Here is a 20227-nt window from a genome sequence, read left to right on the forward strand (position 1 = left end):
TGCTGTTGTAAAAAAATGTATAACACACTTTCTGGAGTGTTGAGTTATTCCAGAAGTGTGAAACTGTTAGGTTGTAAGGTCTGTGCATGTTCAGTTTATCTTAATGCCAAAGGTGTTTCTAAGTGTTTGTGTATGGTTTGTGTGTGGTATCATGTAAAACAGGTGTTGCTGAACTTCAGAAAAGTGTTTAGCTCATACTTTGTTATTGTTTACTTGCTGAGTCATATCTGACTTTTTTGCAACCCCAGGGATTGTAAACTGCCTGGCTCTTCTGCCCATGGGATTTCCCAGGCAAGAATACTGGAGTGGGTTGCCATTTCCTTCTCTGGGGCATCTTCCCAACCCAGTGATCAAACCCACGTCCCCTACATTGGTAGACAGTTTTTTTTGCCACTGAGCCACCAGGGAAGCCCTAACTCGTGTACAACTAAATTGTCACATGAACTCATCCATGTAAGCGGGCAGGAAAAATGTTCTACATGTTTTAGCATTCCTGATAACTCCTTCTCGCCACATAACAAACCTTGCCTTACTCCCCACAAGTGACCTGTGTTCTGGCTCTGACAACGTGGCTTGGATTTTTATTTTTGGACCCCAATGGAACCAAACAGTATACGTTCTTTAGTGTTGATCTTAGTTTACTCAAAATTTTCGTGAAACTGATCCATATTGTCTTGAGTTCCTCTAGATAGTAGTACATTTTATTGTGTTCCATTGTTTGGATATTCCAGTTTATTTCAGCAGTTTGTGTTGGTGGACATTTGACTTCTCAGTTTGAGTCTATTGTAAATAACGCTGCTATGAGCATATTTTAATACTTCTGATAGTGCATAAATGCATGAGTTTCTGTTGGGTTTAAACCCTGGACTAATACCACTGGGTCATATGGGATGCATATTTCATAAATGATGCCAGTTTTCCAAAGTGTTTGTAGACAGTTTTCCAACAGGCTTTTTTATGGAATTGGATCAGATGATAACAAATTTGCCTGCCTTTTTTGTTATCGATTTGTATATTATTCCAGATGTGGGCCTTATGACTGGATATGTTTTGCAAGTAATTTTCCCCATTCTGACTTGTCTTTTCAATGTTTTAATTGTTATCTTTTGATGAAATAAGTTCTTAATTTTAATGTCATCTAATCTTTATGGGCATCCTCTTCTTGTGTAAGAAACATTTACTTACCCTGAGGGCAAGAAGATATTCCACATTTTTTTCTACAAGTTTTATTGTTTTTGTGTATACATTTAGATCTGCATCTTGGAACTGATTTTTTGTGTTAGAGTGTGAAGTAGGATTAAGTTTTATTTTTTTCCATATTAACCCAACATCATTTATTTTATAAGTACATCTTCACCCCAGGAATTTTCCACCTTTGTCATATACTGAATTCCATATGCATTGGGTCTAAATTTAGGCTTAATTCTACTCTGCTGTTCTATTCACACACCATGCCACAGTGTTTAAATTATAAATAAGAAGCTTTATAATAAGTCTCAATATCTGGATGGATTAGTTTCTCATGGTTTCTCTTTTTCAGTCTTTTCCTAGGTATTCTTGTATGTGTGTGTGTGTGGTGTGTATGTGTGTTTGGGTGGGGGGGTTATGTGTACTTGTCTGTTACCTTGTCCATCTCCATAATACTAGCTTGTTGGTATTTTTATTGGCATTGCCTTGAATTTATATGTTAATTGGTGGGGAATTAGTATCTCTATAATGTTAAGTTCTTATCCAAGAACAAGGAATGTTTTCCCATTTGTTCAAGTCTACTTTAGTGTTTGTCAGGAATGTTTAAAAATTTCCTCTGTTCAAGTATTCTAGTCTCATTAGGTTTTTTGGTAAGTATTTAATCCTACATTGTTAATTAAAATTTCTCAGCCATTATGTCTTCACAGCTTTTGTATGTGAGAGCTACTAATACTGTATCTTGATTTTATAATTTGCTGCTTCACTGAATTCTTTCATTTTTTTGAGTTCATTTTATTATTTAATTTCTGGGATATTCCAGGCATACTACTGTATCATCTATAGATTGAGTGAGCTTTGCTTGTTTATCAGTCTTTTAAAAAATATTTATTTTTTCTGTCTTAGTTGTGGTTTTGAATTCTTAGTTTCAGCATGCAGACTCTTGGTTATAGCATGCATATGAGATCTAGTTCCCCAGCCAAGGATCAAACCCAGGCCCTCTGCATTGGCAACATGGAGGCTTACCCATTGGACCACCAGGGAAGTCCCTGTTTGTCAGTTCTTAAGCCTTTAATTTTTTTTGCCTGTGTGGTTGCATTGACTAGTACTTCTAGTATGATAATAGAGGGCATTTTTGTGTTGTTCTAGGGGTAATACCCTGTTTTTCCATTGATTAAGATAAATGTCTTTTAGAGTGAAGTATACAGTTGACCCTTGAACAACATGGGGGTTAGAGACACTGACACTTCACATAGTAAAATATCCGTGTATAACTTTTTTGGTCCCCCATATCCATGATTCCACATCTAGGGATTCAGTGGCAGATTGTGTGGTACTGCAATACATATTTTTTGAAAAAAATACATGTGTAAGTGGACTCCTGCAGTTCAAACTCATGTTATTCAAGGATCAATATTTTATCATATTGAGAAGGTATTCTATGTTCTTGAATATTTTATCATAGATGTGTACTGTATTTTGTCAGAGTTTTTCTGAACATCTGTGAGGAGGATTGTGATTCTCTTCCTCTGATTTATTAATATATTAATAAATTTCTCAACACTCAACAAATTTTGTGTCCTGAGAATGAATTTCATTGGCCATGGTATATTATTTTCTTAATGTGGTGTTGGATTCTGTTTGCTAGTATTTTGTTGAGAATTTTGCATTGGTATTCATGAGTAATTGATAAATGGTTTCTTAGAACTGTCTTTCTGGTTTGGGTTTTAGTATTATGGCTGCTTCATGAGAGGACTTAGGAATTTTTTCCCCCTTTTTTTCAGTACTCTGGAATAGTTTGTACAGCATTAGGACTATGTGGTTTTTGGAAAATCAGGTAGAATTCCCTATGAAACCATCTGGGTGAATTGCTTTTTAGTGGTATATTTTCTTAGAAACTTTATTTTTTTTTATGGAAATTAGTCTGTTGTTTTCTAACCTGAATGGCATCAGCATTGGTAATCATTGTATTGGTAATCATTGTATTTTCATGGGGAATAGCTCATTTCATCTAGCATAGAGGTCAGTAAAGTGGTCATATGATTTAAAAATATTTTTGGATTCGATGGTCGTTTCTCTTTTCCTGCACTCTTTCTACTTGCAGTGTTCCATGTGGGTCTTTGGGTGCGTGGTGTTGGTAATTGTGCATTGATGAGTGAAGATGCTGAGTGTGTTGCAGATCAGACGTTTTCCTCAGCTCACTAGTGAAGGAATAGCAATTATTGACTAGCTCTTGCCTAGATTTGGGGGGGGAAAAAAAATAATGTGCCCTTAGAGGCCAGGCCCAAGGGGAGAAGAGTACTTCTTCTCAGTATTGACTAATGTAAGACTTTCTTTAATTAGGAGCCCTGGGAATCCAACACAGCTACTCCGTCAGCCCAATTCCAACATCATGTCAGTTAACAGGCCAGAAGGAAACTGAATTCCCACCTGCACCTAAGTGCCCGAGAACTCTTGCATCTCATCGCACTTTTCTGCCAGTTCTTGGGACAGACCTGCTACCTTACACGGTTTCTCTGGAGGGGACTTGTAATTATATTCTTACTCAGTCTTCATGTCTCATTATGGCCTGAGTTCTTGGGGGTTCTCCTACAGGAACCAGCTCTATCTTGTGTAACTCAAACCCACTCTGGATTTTTTCCCTCTCTAAAGAACCAGTGAATAACAATTAAGGGCCTTATACTAGATTAGGCTTTGGGAAGAAAGACATGATGCTGTCCTTAAAGGAGTAAAGATCTAAGAGGAGAGATGGGTATAAACAATAGATAAGAGCTAATATGGCCTGTTAATCCATTAAAAGGACCCGAGGAGGCATGTTGAATTTTTGGAGTTCAGAGAGAGCCATATTGAAGAGATGACACAAGCTAAGCTTAGAAGGTTTATTTATAGTGTTCAGGATCAGATTTGAGTAAGCATGTCAATCATGAGTGCAAAGGCAAAGAAAATTGTGCATCACTTTCTCTGACATGTAAAAAAGGACAGTCTTGGAAGTAGAAGATAAAGCTAGAGGGGTAACCTGGGACATTATATAACATACGCACACATACATCAGGACTTTATCAGTCTCAGTTTAAGTGTTAATTGAAATTGATAGAAATATGTTCACATTGGTGAGATTCAGTTTAGAAAAGTAGCCTGTGCACACTTCTTATGGAATGGAATGAAGGGAGCCTGTTCATAATTGCTGCATAATAAACTACCTGAAACACAGTGGTATAAAACAACCACCATTTGTTTAATTTACAGTTCTGTTGGTTGACAGTTGGGACTGTGCTTAGCTGGGCTTACTAATGTGCTTGCAGTCGACTGCTGGTTTGGCTTGGGGGTTACTTGCTCCTCATTCTGGTCTCATCCTCCAACAGTCCAGCTGGGGCCTTATGAGATGAGGCTTTGTACGTATGATGCTGGAGGGTTCTAGAAGAGCACAAGCTCCACTGCAGGTGCTCTTCAAGTGCCTGTATGTGTCATGTTTGCCTGCACCCCACTGCCCAGTGCTGCTCACGTGGGTGCGCCCAGGGTGGAAGAATCCTCAGAGCTACAGAGAGGGGAAGTGAGTACAGGAAAGGGAAGAAATGGTACCTGTTTTGCAGTCACCGCAAGCCCAGTGTTATAGTGCAAGGATTTAAAATGAGAGAGGATAACTTTATATAGGTGTAATCAACATATAAGGAAGGGGCTTTCCTGGTGGTTGAATGGCTAAGAATCCACCTTGCAATGCAGGGGACATGGGTTCGATCCCTGGTTTGGGACGATGCCACATTATGCCGAGCAACTAAGCCCATGCACCACAACTGCTGAGCGTGCCTTCTGGAGCCTGTGCTGTGCAAGAAGAGAAACCACTGCATGAGAAGCCCGCGCATCGCAAAGAAGAGTAGCTCCTGCTTTCCACAACTAGAGAACGCTCTCATGCAGCAGTGAGGACCCAGCGCAGCCATAATAAATAAGTGTTTAAAAAGTCGACATATATGAAGCTGCACATTCTTAAAATATATACTGATAAAAGTTTTGTCCTATATATACACTTGTGAAACCATCACACAGTCAAGATGGTGACCCCCCCCAAATGTTTCCTCATGTCCCTTTTAATGCTTCCCCATCATTCCCTAGGCAAATGATGAACAGACAAGGTTCTTGTCCTCTGGCACTAAAATTTGTTCATCAGTTCAGCAAATGTCCATTAATACTTCTGTACCAGACCTAAGGCCCCATTCTTCCTGTAAGAAGAAGCTTGTATCATAGGTCCATTCTATTTTGGGCCTTAGGAAAACCAGGGTCTAACCCTCACTTATTTTTTTGTCTTCAGTTTTCTTTCATCAGTTGTCTGAGTCATGGTAAATCACTGATTTTCATTCAGGAGTGATTTTGTTCTTAAGGGATATTTGGCAATGTCTGGAGATACTTTTTTAAAAATCTTTTTTGAATGGGATGTGAGAGTAGGGGAAGCTACTGGTATCTAGTGTATAAGGCCATGAATGCTAAGCATCCTACAATGTATAGGGCAGTGCCCCTTCTCCTCCCTCACCCTCTGTCCCAGGAATTACCTGGCCCCAAATTTTAACAGTACCCAGGTTGGAAAACCCTGTGATATAGTAAATGTTTCTACACTTCTAACTAATTGAAAGATGGAGGACAAACATACTGTTGCAGGCTTATTAGGATGGTCCTATCTTGGCTTCATCTTATTCTAATTCTCCAGGTCACCAGGGCCAGAGGTTTCATAGAATGATTGGAAGCTAAAATGTTGTATTGAATAAAGTGATTTTTTTTTTTCCACCAGTATCAATCAGTTTGTATCTCAACCTCAGACCCCTGCTGGAGAAGAATGCAGCTGTGCAGAGCTTTCTGGAGTCCAGGATCCTGCTGATAGGTGTACCTCTTTTGGTACAAGATGGGGGCATAAATAAATATGTTCATAAATATGGCAGCCACTGCTTTTTGCAAATGTGTGCATTTGACATTAACTTTCTATAATCACCCCAGCAATTATTTAATACTTACCAATGCAGAATCTGAGACTACTTAGAAATGGTGCTAAATTGCTTTAGTCATGTCCAACTCTTTGTGACCCTATGGACTGTATACCCTGCCAGGCTCCTGTCCAAGAGTAAGTGAGAAAGTTATAATTCAACCATTGGAGTCTGCCAGGATCCAAATCAGGTATTCACCAAGAGAGTTCAACATTCCTCAGGTCAACCCAAGGCAGGTTTAAATTTTTTACCCTCATTTCAAGAGAATCTCCCCTTGGGGCTGAACTGTATAAGGGATGCTCTGCCCTCCCAGTTCACTGTTGCAGGGAGTCCTGGTCCAATCCTTAGTCTCTAGATCCAGGGAAGTTCTCTCCTGTACTCTGCAGATCTGATCTTCAGCACGTGGTGCTCCGGACTGAGCCTTGGACAGGCTGCCTCTCCTACATGATGTCCTCAGTGCTGTGAGTCAGCTCTGGGAATTCACTCAGCCTCTTCTAAACCCATAGCCTGGTCAACCCTCTACAGCTTTTCCACCTGGTCTGGTGATAATGGATCCCTTTGTACCTTCACTATAGTGAGCATGGACCTAGATGGCCCTCATGGATCTTCTGATACTTTTGCCAGACACTGTTCTGAATTCTCTTATGTATAATGTTTAATCTCCATTGGAACTCTTAAGGAAATATGGAGCACAGAGACACAAAGAAGTTAAGTAACATGAGTGAGATTGCACCCTTAGTGAATGATGAAGAGAGATTAACCCAGAGCCCTCTTGGCCTCAGTGATCTGCCCCACCTCAAAATATGGTAAGTGCTATGGAAATGAATGAACAGGAGGATAGTGGTTAGTTTTGGGCCCTCTGAAGAGCTGACAGTTTTTATTTGAAGCCTAGCATGTGACAATTCAGGGAAGTGTGGACCAGCGAGAGAAGACAGTGAGTAGAATGTTTTGGACATTTATTTTAGATCAAATGGGTCAACAGAGACCAGAGTTTCCTTTTTCTGAAAGTAGAAACTGCACTGAGTTTCCCAAAGAAGTTTCTCATTAAAGTCCCTAGTATAGGTCAATGGCCAACACCAAAGCAAGACTCAATAAGGGTAAAATCTTATGGGCTGAGGGAGGTTGGTATGAGACAGTCCAAACAATGGTTTTCAGACCAAGACTAGGTAAAGGCATGGTCCAGCAGGCACGGTGCTAGAAGTTTGAACATAGCTTGAGAGGGTTTAAAGGTGAGCCAGTGTGTAAATTTTTGTGGTCATTCTTGTCCTCTTCCCATCTGCATTCCTTGACTTGCTTTTTCCTCCCTTGATGCTTATAGGAATCAATCCTTGGAGTGATTTGTTTCCATGGGAAGTTTAGTTATTGATTGGTCATTCTTTTTCCTTGGTAGATGGTGAGCATTTTAGTGTGCTGCTTCAAGTTTGTCTTTGGCTCAGAAATATTTTCTTCTAGTAAATCATAAATAGTGTTTCTTTTCTATGTCTTCAGGTTACACCTTCATGGACACCAGTTATCAGCACTTGGGATCTCCGTTGCCTGCCCTTAACTTCCATTATCTCACAGAGAGTATGTTCCTCTAGTGAAAAGTCTCCTCAGAGCCCCCTTCATGTCCCTGTTCCTCAAACTGTAGATGAAGGGATTCAGCATGGGGGTGACTACCGTGTACATCACCGAGGCTATTGAACCCTTTCTGGAGGGATGGGCTGTTCCTGAAGTGAGGTAGACCCCAAGGCCTGCGCCATAGAACAAGGTGACAACTGAGAGGTGAGACCCACAGGTGGAAAAGGCTTTATACTTCCCCCCAGAAGATGAAATGCCCATTATGGAGAAGATAATTCTAGAATAAGAGAAAAGGATCCCAGTCAGGGGAATAACACCCAACAGGCCAGTTACAAAATACAGCACAATGTCATTGACAAGGGTGTCAGAGCAGGCAAGCTTGAGAATTTGAGCAAGTTCACAGAAGAAGTGGGGGATTTCTGTCTCTTTGCAGAAAGATACCCTCAAAACCATCAAACTTTGCAACAAAGAGTATGTCAGGCAGATCAGCCAAGAAAGCAGAAGCAGGAGACCACAAAGGTGAGGGTTCATGATGACTGTGTAGTGCAGGGGGTGACAGATGGCCACAAACCGGTCATAGGCCATCACTGTCAGTAGCAAATTATCCAGCCCAGCAAAGATCATGAAAAAATACATCTGGGTAAGGCATCCTTCATATGTGATGCCTTTGTTCTGCTTCTGGATATTCACTAACATCTTAGGGACTATGGTGGAGGTGAAACAGATGTCAGTGAAGGACAGGTTGGAGAGGAAGAAGTACATGGGGGTGTGGAGGTTGGACTCAGAGATGATGGCCAGGATGATGAGCAGGTTCCCTGTAACACAGACCAGGTACATGTACAGGAACAGTCCAATGAGGAGGGGCTGAAGGTCCGCATCATCTGAGAGCCCCAGAAGGATGAATTTTGAAATAACTGTCTGGTTCTCTGTTTCCATATAAGTTATGGAAATTGCCTTATGGAAAGAGGCAAGAATAATGTTCAAACAATGACAAAACAGGATGTGCCATATACTTGAAACTCAGTCACTCAAGCCTTATGTCTTATCTATGGGTTTTTTTAGTTGACCAAGGTCTCAATAATACCTTCCTTGTTTTGACCTCTACTCCTCGGAACACCTCTTTAAAAATTGTATGTTCCAGAACGTCCCTGGGGGTCCAGTGGTTTGGAATCTGCCTGCCAATCCAGGGGACATGGGTTCGATCCCTGGTCCAGGAGGGTTCCACATGCCATGGAGCAACTAGGTCCTTGAGCTACAATTACGGAAACCCATGCACACTAGAGCCCCTGCTCTGCAACAAGAGAAGTCACTGCAATGAGAAGCCTACACATGGCAACTAGAGAGGAACCTCAGCCTGCTGCAACTACAGAAAGCCTGCATGTGGCAGCACAGACCCAGTGTAGCCAAGAATAAATTAATAAAAAAAATGAGTGTTCTAGGAATTCACTGGTGGTCCAGTGTTAAGAGTCTGCCTTCCAATGTGGGGGATGCAGGTTTGATCCCAGGTCGGGGAACAAAGGTCCCACATGGCATGGAGCATGGGCTGTAGAGCCCATGTGCCACAAGAGCCCAGGCATTGCAACAAAAGATCTGGTGTGTCACAACTAAGACCAAACACAGCCAATAAATGAATAAATACATATTTAAAAACATGAATGTTGTACAGCATGCAGGGCTTGCTTTCATCTTCCCTGACTCAGAACTGTTCCTTTGCTCCTTAATTCCTGTGGAAGTACCAGCCTCATGACCCTCTCCAACTGCAAGGCATTTGTGGTCTCAAGTCCCAGGGAAAGGTGGAGAGGAGATCATTGGGAGTTACAAAATTAAATGATATTTTCTTATCCTCATGCCATTTGCTTGAAACAGGATCTTTAAGCAGACCATTCTCTGTCTCAAGTTTGACTTGGAAAAGGATACCATGAAAAAGCTTTATAGATAATTCCTCCATTATCATATAGTAGCTTCTCTATTATTATCCCAATTGATCCCTCTATTGTAGTCATAATGACCAATGTAGCATAATACGCCCTAATAGCAAAGGCAGAATCAGAGCCCCCACCATAATTGTTCCCAGCAGGTTTGTGTTGTAGTTCTTCACATTTCTTCAGGTGGAGAGGACTATGCCTTTTCTGTTGCATTGCTGTTTCATAACCTAAGCACTTATTATAGTACTTGGTATATAATGTGTGTGTGCCTAGTAGCTTCAGTCATGTCTGATTCTTTTCCACCCTATGGACTGAAGCCCACCAGGCTCCTCTTCCGTGGGATTCTCCAGGCAAGAATATTGGAGTGGATTGCTATGCCTTCCTCCAGGGGATTTCCAGCCCAGGGGTCAAACTCTGTCTGTGTCTCCTGCACTGCAGGTGGATTTTTTCCCCACTGAGCCATCTGGGATATAATAGGTGCTCTATAAATATTTGTTGAATGAATAACAGAAATTGTTGGGGTAGAGTAGAGGCAATTCCCTATCATAAAATCTTTTGAATAAGAACAAAGAGACTATCATGAAATTTTTTCAATTGAAAATAAAGAGAATGAGAGCCTTCTGTCTTTTATTGCACTCCTTAAAAAAAAAAAAAAAAAAGCCTTGGTTCTCTTAGAATGTTGCACCTCTGCCATAGGAGGGAATTTTTAAACTGAGAACAATTGTCCTCAATTTTATATGCATTTAAGCAAAGGTTTCTTCCTTTGAGCTGAAATGTGTCTTTATAACTTACATGGTTTTAGTTCCCTGCTCTGAAAATCATTTCTCTTTGCCATGATAAATTTAGATGTTTGCAAACATTTAAATGATTCTCTGAGTCTCCTCATCTTTCATTGATTTCACAGTTATTTGAGTACCTACTGTATACCAGGCACTGGGTTAGAGCCAAGTATGAAAGGTAAGAGACATCTGCTCTGCTATTCTGTAGCATTGAGTGTTATGAAAATGTTACTGCCTTTGACTCCTCTGGGGTCTTATTCTGATTAAGACTCTGATGATCCAGCCACTCGAAGACAGTAATTAGCAGGAGTATTAACTGGTCGAATGTAAGGAACTTAGTTGAAAATCCAAGAAAGTTTGTGAAAGATGAATGAGGACAGGCAGCTTTTAAAACAGTGAGATGACATAAATACAGAAATATCAATGGGACAGACTGGACAGTCATGAAACAGTTATTAGCCAACATGAGAATTTAGTTTGTGACATAGATATATTGGGCTTTGGTGGTTCAGAGATTAAAGGATCTGCCTGCCAATGCAGGAGATCTGGGTTTGATCCCTGGACCTGGAAGATCCTCTGGAGAAGGGCATGGCTATCGACTCCAGTATTCTTGCCCCCAAAATTCTGGGGACAGAGGAACCTGGTGGGCTGCAGTCTATGAGGTCACAAAGAGTTTGACATGACTGAGCAACTGAGCATGAGCAACACTGTATATGAGAATCACACTTTCATTTATTGGAAAATAAGACTTTGATATTAGATACTCAACTACTCAGTATCTTATAACTCAAGGAACATCCTGTACAATTTCATAGCTTTGAACTTTTGCCCCTCTCACTGGGAGTCCCCTCTCACCTGGAAAAGTCATGTCCCCCCTTCTATACTCTGTCTTGAAATCTTCATTGGCATTGCCAGGCAGCAATGGGCATACTCTCTTTGGACCTTCTCTGTACCTTGTTGAAACTGGACCACACCTGAATCAAGCTATCACATTGCATTTTGTGCATGGTTCATTTCTGGGTTTTTACATCCTACCCGGAGAGCAACACATTATAGTTACCTCGTTATGTGCAGTACCCAGCTCAGTGTTAGGCATAGAGGAGAAGCTCTGTAGATGTATAAATGTCCTTTTGAAGGAAAAAATGGTGGAAAATTATTCAGGTGGGTACAGAGTGGGCTTTCCTAGTGACTCAGATGGCAAAGAACCCACCTGCTGTGCAAGAGACCCAGGTTCAATTTTGGTTTGGGAAGATCCCCTGGAGAAGGGAATGGCTACCCACTCCAGTATTCTTGCCTGGGGAATTCCATGGAAAGAGGAGCCTGGTGGTCTATGGTTCATGGGGTTGAAAAGAGTTGAATACAACCAAAGAACTAACATATACTCACATAGAGTGGCTTATGAGGGGTGGGCCAGAACTGAGGGACACTTAAAGGAGAGTTTACCTAGAAATAGAGGTAAGAGAACACAGAATGTCATGGGGCTTGGAGAGCCCTGTCCAGCACCGGGGACTTTTCCTTGATTTTGGTGAGTTTTGCTTCCCCTGGTGGCTCAGTCAGAAAAAAAGAAAAAAAAAAAAAATCTACCTGCAACGCAGGATACCTGGGTTTGATCCCTGGGTGGGGAAGATCCCCTGGAGAAGGGAATGGTAACCCACTCCAGTATTCTTGCCTGGAGAATCGCGTGGACAGAGGAGGCTGGAGGGCTACAGTCCATGGGGTCTCAAAGAGTCAGACACAGCTGAGCGACTAACACCTCTTCCCCGTACATACCTACCTGTGTGCCAGGAAAACACTCAAGGAAAAGATTTGGCTCCTTCTTACCTCTTTGCCACAGCTGTTTCTGAGCAACCTAAGGCATCACAGTGCAATTTCTAAAGGTCTGGGTTCTATGATCTTTGCTTCTCTCAGTGGAGGACAAACAAGGACAGAGATCAGAGATGAAGAGCTGAGTCTGGGACTCAGGGTTAGGCTGATTCCTGGCGTGGCACAGGGCGTTTCCTCCAGCCGTGGGATAGGTGAGCCAAAGGAGAAAGAGCACAAGAGGGTTATGTGGGCTGAATCCCCTCACTTCCTACTGAATGATTGGCTGCTTTTGTCTGTTTCTGGAGAGCTCCCCCCTCCAGGGTCCAGGGAGTGACCTACTCTGCTACATCCACCCACTGGGGGCAGAGCTGGAGCCACACGTGGGGTCTGCTATCCCCTCATCCCTAAGTCCTACAACCCCACACCTCAGCCCTCATTAGCCCCTTTTCTTCCTGAAGCAGTTTTTCTCCTCTTGGGTGTGGCCTCTAGGGTACCCCGCTTCCCTTAGGGAGTATCTTACTCCACCTCCAGTTCAATTACAAGTCTAAAGATTAAGAAGCATCTCGGGTGAAGTCTTCAAGATCCTGGGGACACCTGCGTACCACGCTTTGGGACAGATATGAAAGCAGTAGAGGGGCTTCCCTGGTGGTCCAGTGGCTAAGACTCCATGCTCCCAATGCGGGGGGCCTGGGTCCAATCTCTGGTCAGGGAGCTAGAGCCCACATGCTGCAAACTGAGTTCACATGACCAACTAAAAGATCTCATGTGCTGCAACTGAGAGTTTGCATGTTGCAGCTGCAGATTCCGCGTGCTTCAACAAAGATCAAAGATCCCATGTGCTGCAACTAAGATTGGGTGCAGCCAAAAAGTTAAAAAAGTGGACAGGAGGACAAGCTTTCAAGAGTCACTGCAGTAACAGGACAATGACTTTGACCATTCTCAGGCCCAAACAGGCATGAGGCAACTTGATACTGTGTCTGGAGAGGGTAAGTCGGAAGTCGGGTAACTGAGTGATGGGAATATCAGGATCTTCACAGAACCCTGTGGTCTGCTTTGTAGTTGGCCTAGCAGATATCCCCTGTTCATTCAACCTGTAAACCCCTTTTAAGCCCCTTCCTTTTTTTTTTTTAAACTTTTTATTTTATATTGGAGTATAGCCATTAACAATGTTGTGATACTTTCGGGTGGACAGTGAAGGGATTCAGCCATATGTATACACGTATCCATCCTCCTCCAAACTGCCCTCCCATCTAGGCTGCCACATGACACTGAGAAGAGTTCCCTGGAGCACCTTCCATTTTTGAAGATGTGATAAACAAGTCAAAGTAAGCTTCATGGGATTTCCTTGTGGTCATACAACCCATTGAGGTTATCCAAGGAGACAAAGGATAAACAAACAGGTAAATAGAAAATGATGTATATAGATAATGATGTAATTACATAAATAGATAATGATGTGTATGATTAAAATATCAATGAAGTAGGGCTGTGGGCTAGAGTGAGCCTGAGGCTTCTCAGAGGAGGTGACATTTGGAGCTAAGATGGAAATATTCAGAAAAGACCTGGAGCCAGGCAAAAGGCAAGGGGGGTAAAGCATACTTGGCCCTCTCAGGAGAGGAAAGCACATATGCAAAGGCCCTGAGACAGCAACTGATTTGATATTTTGGTCACAGGCCAGTGTTTCAGAAGCCAACATGGAAAATATGTGAGATGGGTGTGGTCAAATGTTAGGGCCCTGGTCGTTCAGAGCTTTATAGACCCGTTTGAGGAGTTAGGGTTTTAATCTTAGAGAGATGGGAAGACTCTGCAATGCTTTGTAGCAAAAATGATGTGACGTGATGTCCTTTTTTGATTTCTAAATTTTCTCTGGCTGCTGTGTAGAGATTGGCCAGACTGGAATTAGGGAGACCAATGAAGAGACATGGAGACCATCTGTGGGAGCTGTGGCAGCAATTACCATTACTCTTTAGGAGATTTTTATTCTGATCAGTCCATCTGTCTTATATATTTTCAATTAGTTTAATCCTTACCTGATCATCCCAAAGGGAGCATAAAAAATTTTCCAAGAATATAGAATGCCTTGTTGTTTAATCGCTCAGTCATGCCCAGCTCTTTTGTGACTCCAGGGACTGTAGCACGCCAGGCTCTGCTATCCTCCACTATGTCTCAGAGTTTGTTCAAATTCATGTCCATTGAGTCGGTGACACTGTCCAAACATCTCTTGCTCTGCTGCTTTCTTCTCCTTTTGCTTTAATTTTTTGCATCAGGGTCTGTTCCAATGAGTCGACTCCTCACATCATCTGGCCAAAGTACTGGAGCTTCAACTTCAGTAACAGAGGAGGAAATGGCAACCCACTTCAGTGTTCTTGCCTAGAGAACCCCATGGACAGCATGAAATGCGTAGGCCACAGGAAAATGCCAACCACCTACAGAAAAAGATGGAAGTGCCAACTGGTCAACCTGTCACACCATAGTAACCTTTCTCTTCCTTCTAGGTCTGATATCAGAATTTCATGATGGGAAAGAATGTACCTTTTAAATACATTTTATTTATTTAATATTTTATTTTTGGCTGCTGGGTCTTTGTCGCTGTGTGCAGACTTTCTCTAGTTGCAGCGAGCAGAGGCTACTCTCTAGGCGCAGTGTGCAGGCTTCTTATTTCGGTGGCTTCTCTTTTTGTAGATCACAGGCTCTATGACACACAGGCTTCAGTAGATGCAGCATGTGAGCTCAGTAGTTGTGGCTTTTGGGCTCAGTAGTGTGGTGCATGGGCTTAGTTGCCCCTTGGCATGTGGAATCTTCCCGGATCAAGGATTGAATCCGTGTCCCCTGCATTGGGAGATGGATTCTTAACCACTGGACCATGAGGGAAATCCACAATGCATCTTTAAAGAGGTCCATTGAATTTGTGTGGGTCTGGAGGTCCATGGGGTGAATGGGAAGGACTGCTGGGAGCAGTATTTCCTCATCATCAAGACAAACAGGACAGCTGGGACAGACATGTGCTAGGGTAACAATATGCAAGGTTTCTGCTCCAAGGACTGCAGTTTGTGTTCTTTGTTTTGACAGGGGTCCAAGGAGTCTCCCTCAGAGTTCTGCTTTTCTCCCACACCTGTTTGAACTCCCGTAGGCATCTCAGCTATGAGCAGCAAATGGGTGCCTCTCAAGTGTCCTCTAAGTGTTCCAAAAAGATGGTGAAGGTGATAATTAGAATGAAGACAAGGACAGCAACTGTGTTATGAACCTTTGTGAAGGGCATCCGGTGCCCCGAGTCTGAGCTTATATAGCTTGTTTCATTTCATCTGCATAATCACCCTCAAAATCTAGGTGCATGCTCTGTTATTATTGCTAAACTTTTTAATGGAGTATAGTTATTTACCATGTTGTGTTAATTTCTGCTGTGCAGCAAAGTGATTCAACTATACATATACATATATCCACTCTTTTAGATTTCTTTCTCATTTAGGCCCACAGAGCATTGAGTAGAGTTCCCTGTGCTTTGCAGTAGGTTCTCTATTTTAAACAGAGTATCAGTAGTGTATATGTATCAATACAAATCTCCCAATTCATCCCACCCCTTGATATCCATAAGTTTGTTCTCTACATATGTGACTTTATCTCTGCTCTGAAAATAACTTCATTTTTTTAAAGATTCCATGTATAAATGATATTATGATCCTGTTTTTCTGCTTTATTATTATTTTATAGAAGAGGGAAGGAGCTAAGAATTTTTGTGTAATTTGTACCAGTCATGAAGTAGAAAGGTGTGAAGCCAAGCTTAAATCAGGCCATCTGACTCCCAACACAGGGCAACTGAATGGTATTCTCCCCCTGTTAACTAGACATTTCACTTCCCTGGACACTCCAGGAAGAGATTGCCTGCTCACTCTGCTTTCCCTTTGGGGGCTCCTGGGAGACCACAGTGGGGAGCAGTGGATGGCACCTGATGCATTGACTAAAGAGGAATTGCTGTGATCACAGGCAGAGAGCATGGGATGAGTTGTTGTTCAGTTGACAAAAATTGAGTTTAACATGGATGGGAAAATGTTTTTGTTTATTTTGTGTATAAGAATCCTAGTCATTTTATAGCTGGCAAAAGTTATAAATGCAGATCTGCTTTAAAAAAAGTTTTAAAACTTATGTAGGTGGTAAACCCATGTTCATAGCAGCATTATTCAGAGTAGCCAAAAGATGGAAGGAACCCAACTGTCCATAAACATATGAATGGGACAAAAAAAAATGTGTAATGTACATACAGTGGCTGTTCATTGGAAGGACCAATGCTGAAGCTGAAGCTTCAATACTTTGGCCACCAGATGCAAAGAGCCAACTCATTGGAAAAGACCCTGATGCTGGGAAAGACTGAAGGCAGGAGGAGAAAGGGGCTACAGAGGATGAGATAGTTGTATGCATCATTGACTCAATGGATGTGAGTTTGAGCAAATTCTGGGAGACAGTGAAGGACAGGGAAGCCTGGCATGCTGCAGTCCATGAGGTCACAAGAAGTCGGACATGACTGAGCAACTGAACAACAACAACAACACACACACACAACTTTATTTTCTTGTTGAGATTCCATTTCACTTCCATAGTATTGAAACAGTTGTATTGTAGAGTCTGTATCTTACATGTCATCTAGTTGGTACAACTGTCTGGTGTTTGTGTATATCCTGCTTTATGTGTGTGTGTGTTTTGCTGGCTGTTAGTCTCAACTGTCTCACCTTTAAAATGGGAATAGATTCATTCCTATTGGGAAGATTACATGAGATAACAGAGAGCAGTTAGCATAGGCTTACCATAAAATAAGCACTCAAACATCAACTATATTTTCATATGTAATCAATCATACTTTATCCAATTTAAAAAACACTGATGGTGGTACAAACATATACACAGCACAAATCCACAATCAAACACATAGAAATAAAGTGAACAATCAGGAGTTTAAACATGGTATGCCAACATTGGAGATAACAAAGCTACAGTAAATTTCAAATCGAAGTTTTTAACTCACCAGTGTGGAAGTAAGAAGACCAAAGACATAGTTTTTTGGATAGCACATGGGACAGAAATTACTGGGAGATTAATTGTTTGGATGTGGGTTAAAAACTAGAAGAGGGAATTCTCTGGTGGTCCAGTGGTTAGGACTCGATACTTTCACTGCCATGACTCAGGTTCAATCCCTGGTCAGGGAACTAAGATCCTGCAAGCCATGAGACACAGCCAACAAAACAAAACAAAATAGAAACTAGGAGAGGAAAAAAAAAAATCACAGATCTTACAGGATTGGGTGAAAAAACAAGATGATTTGAGACATGCAAGAATAATTCTTTCCTTTTTTGTTGGCTGTGCTGGGTCTTTTTTGCTGCATGTGGACTTTTCTTTAGTTGCAGCAAGTGGAGGCTACTCTCTAGTTGCAGCAAGTGGAGGCTGCTCTCTAGTTGCAGTGCTCAGGCTTCTTTTGTTTTGGAGCACAGGCTCTAGGGCATCTGGGCTTCAGTAGTTATGATGCATGGACTTAGTTGCCCTATGGCATGTGGGATCTTAGTTCGTGGGCCAGGAATTAAACCCATGTCCCCTGCATTGGGAGGTGGATTCTTAACCACTGGCCCACCAGGGAAGTTCTAAGAGTAAGAACGTCATCACTGACTCAATGGACATGAGTTTGAGCAAACTCTGGGAGATAGTGGAGGACAGGGAAGCCTGGTGTGCTGCAGTTCATGAGGTCGCAAATAGTCGGATAGGATTTAACGACTGAACAACAGCAACCTACAGAACCTCTTAGTCCTGAAGCCACTGGAATGATCACAAACAAGAGGTTGCTCTGTTGAGGAGCCTTCTGAGGGCCCCCTTCACATCCTTGTTCCTCAGGCTGTAGATGAAGGGGTTCAACATGGGGGTCACTACGCTGTACATCACGGAGGCCACTGAGACTTTCTGGGGGGAGTGAGTCACTGCAGAAGTGAAATGGACCCCCACACCTGTCCCATAAAATAAAGAAACGACTGAGAGGTGAGACCCACAGGTGGAAAAAGCTTTTTGCTTTCCCCCAGATGAGGACATCTTCCTTATGGATGAAGCAATTCGTGAGTAGGAGAAAAGAATCCCAACGAGGGGGAAAACACCCAGTACACCAGTCATAAAATATATCAAAGTCCAGTTCAGAAAGGTATCAGAGCAGGCCAATTCAAGAATGTGTGTCAGTTCACAGAAGAAATGTGGAATTTCAAGATCTCTACAGAAGGTCAGGTGCCTCATCAGACAAATATGAAGGAGGGATGTCAGGACACCAATGAACCAGGTAATAAAAACCAGCCAACCACAGAGGTGTGGGTTCATGATGACTGTGTAGTGCAGGGGGTGACAGATGGCCACAAACCGGTCATAGGCCATGGCAGTCAGGAGCAGAGTGTCCGGGATAGGAAAAAACATGGAAAAATACACCTGAGTGAGGCAGTCCATGTAGGAGATGGCTTTGTTCTCTGTGTGGATGCTCAGTAGCATCTTGGGGACTATGCTGGTGCTGAAACAGATGTCAACCAAGGACAGGTTTGAGAGGAAGAAGTACATGGGGGTGTGGAGGTGGGAGTCGAAAATGATGGCCAAGATGATGAGCAGGTTGCCAAGCACAGTGACCACGTACATGGACAGGAACAGCCCAAATATGAGGGGCTGCAGTTCTGGGTCCTCAGAGAACCCAAGGAGGATAAACTCTAAAACTCCTGTTCTGTTTCCTGCTTCCATGTAGCTGATAAATCTAGGAAGGAAGAGACAAGAACAGCAGGAATTAGCAAACTGGCATCCTCCACATATTAGAAATATTGACCATGCCTTTCACTCAAGTTTTAATATTTATGAAGTGTGCCATTTTGTCCAAGAATTGGACCTTTGTTCACTCAAAAGTGAAATACTGTTTTTATCTTATATCTTATCCTAATTTCTTGTATTAAGTACCCATTTTATGACAACAAAATGAAAATAGAATCCTATAAAATGGAGTCTGGCATTCCTGACCACTTATCTGAAGGATCTGTTTTATAGTAACCCTGTCAGACAGTTACGGATCTTCACAATGGGGACAAATCAACACGATGGAAATAATGTTGCTTCTGTGGGATTGAAATCCTGTACATTTGGGATCCTGCCAAAAGTGTAGGACCTCAGTCTAAAGACTAGGGAGCACCAGGGCTTCCCTGGTGGCTCAGTGGTGAAGAATCCGCCTGCCAACACAGGAGACGTGGGTTTGATTCCTGGTCTAGGAAGATCCCACTTGCCAAAAAGCAACTAAGCTCCAGCACCACAATTACTGAGCCTGTGCTCTAGAGCCCAGAACTTGCAACTACTGAAGCCTGGGTATCCTAGAGCCTATGCTCTGCAACAAGAGAAGCCACTGCAATGAGAAGCCCATGCACCGCAACTAGAGAGTAGCCCCAGCTCACCATAACTAGAGAAAAGCCTGCACATAGCAACAAAGATCCAGCACAAGCAGAAATAAAAAATATAAAGACTAGGGAACATCAGACAAACTCAAGTTGAAGGACATTGTGCACCATGTCTGACCTGCCCCTTTCAAAAATGTAAATGCCAACAAATTCAAATAAATTCTAGCAATTATCCTGGATTAAAGGAGATTAAAGAGACATGTCAGCTGAATGTAATCATAGATGTTCTTTTGCTGCAGATGAAATTATTAGGATAACTGTCGACATAGACACGAGTTCTGTAAATTTAATAATAGTGTATAAATGTTAATTTCATTATTTTGATAAGTGGACTATGGCTGTATGAGGCAATGCCCTTGTTTCTAGCAAATTTTGAAGACTTAGAAATAAAGAGATCCCATATGTACAGTTCTATTTTCTCTTAAGTGAGTCTGAAAAATTTCACCAAGAGACACAGGCACACACACACACATACAAAAGGAAGAAGTAAAAGTGGATTAAAAAAAGTAAAGATGGTAAAGTGTTAAAATTGGGGAGATCCAATAGAAGAATACATAGGAACTATT

General features: G+C 42.1%; 2 protein-coding genes across 2 annotated transcripts; both read right to left on the bottom strand.

Annotated features, from left to right (window-relative positions):
- Window positions 1-652: 652 nt before the first annotated feature.
- Window positions 653-8648, bottom strand: LOC136155702 (olfactory receptor 7D4-like). Its single transcript, XM_065917697.1, has 2 exons — window positions 7743-8648; window positions 653-930 (listed from the first exon to the last, which is right to left on the bottom strand). Exons 1-2 carry the CDS (start codon window positions 8646-8648, stop codon window positions 868-870), a joined length of 969 nt encoding a protein of 322 aa, XP_065773769.1. The 3' UTR covers window positions 653-867.
- Window positions 8649-18024: 9376 nt separating this feature from the next.
- On the bottom strand, window positions 18025-18963 carry LOC136166235 (olfactory receptor 7D2). Its single transcript, XM_065932284.1, has one exon. The coding sequence runs from the start codon at window positions 18961-18963 to the stop codon at window positions 18025-18027; it is 939 nt and encodes a 312-aa protein (XP_065788356.1).
- Between the last annotated feature and the right edge of the window lie 1264 nt (window positions 18964-20227).

Source organism: Muntiacus reevesi, chromosome 1, assembly GCF_963930625.1.
Source record: "Muntiacus reevesi chromosome 1, mMunRee1.1, whole genome shotgun sequence".
NCBI classification, from domain to species: Eukaryota; Metazoa; Chordata; class Mammalia; order Artiodactyla; family Cervidae; genus Muntiacus; species Muntiacus reevesi.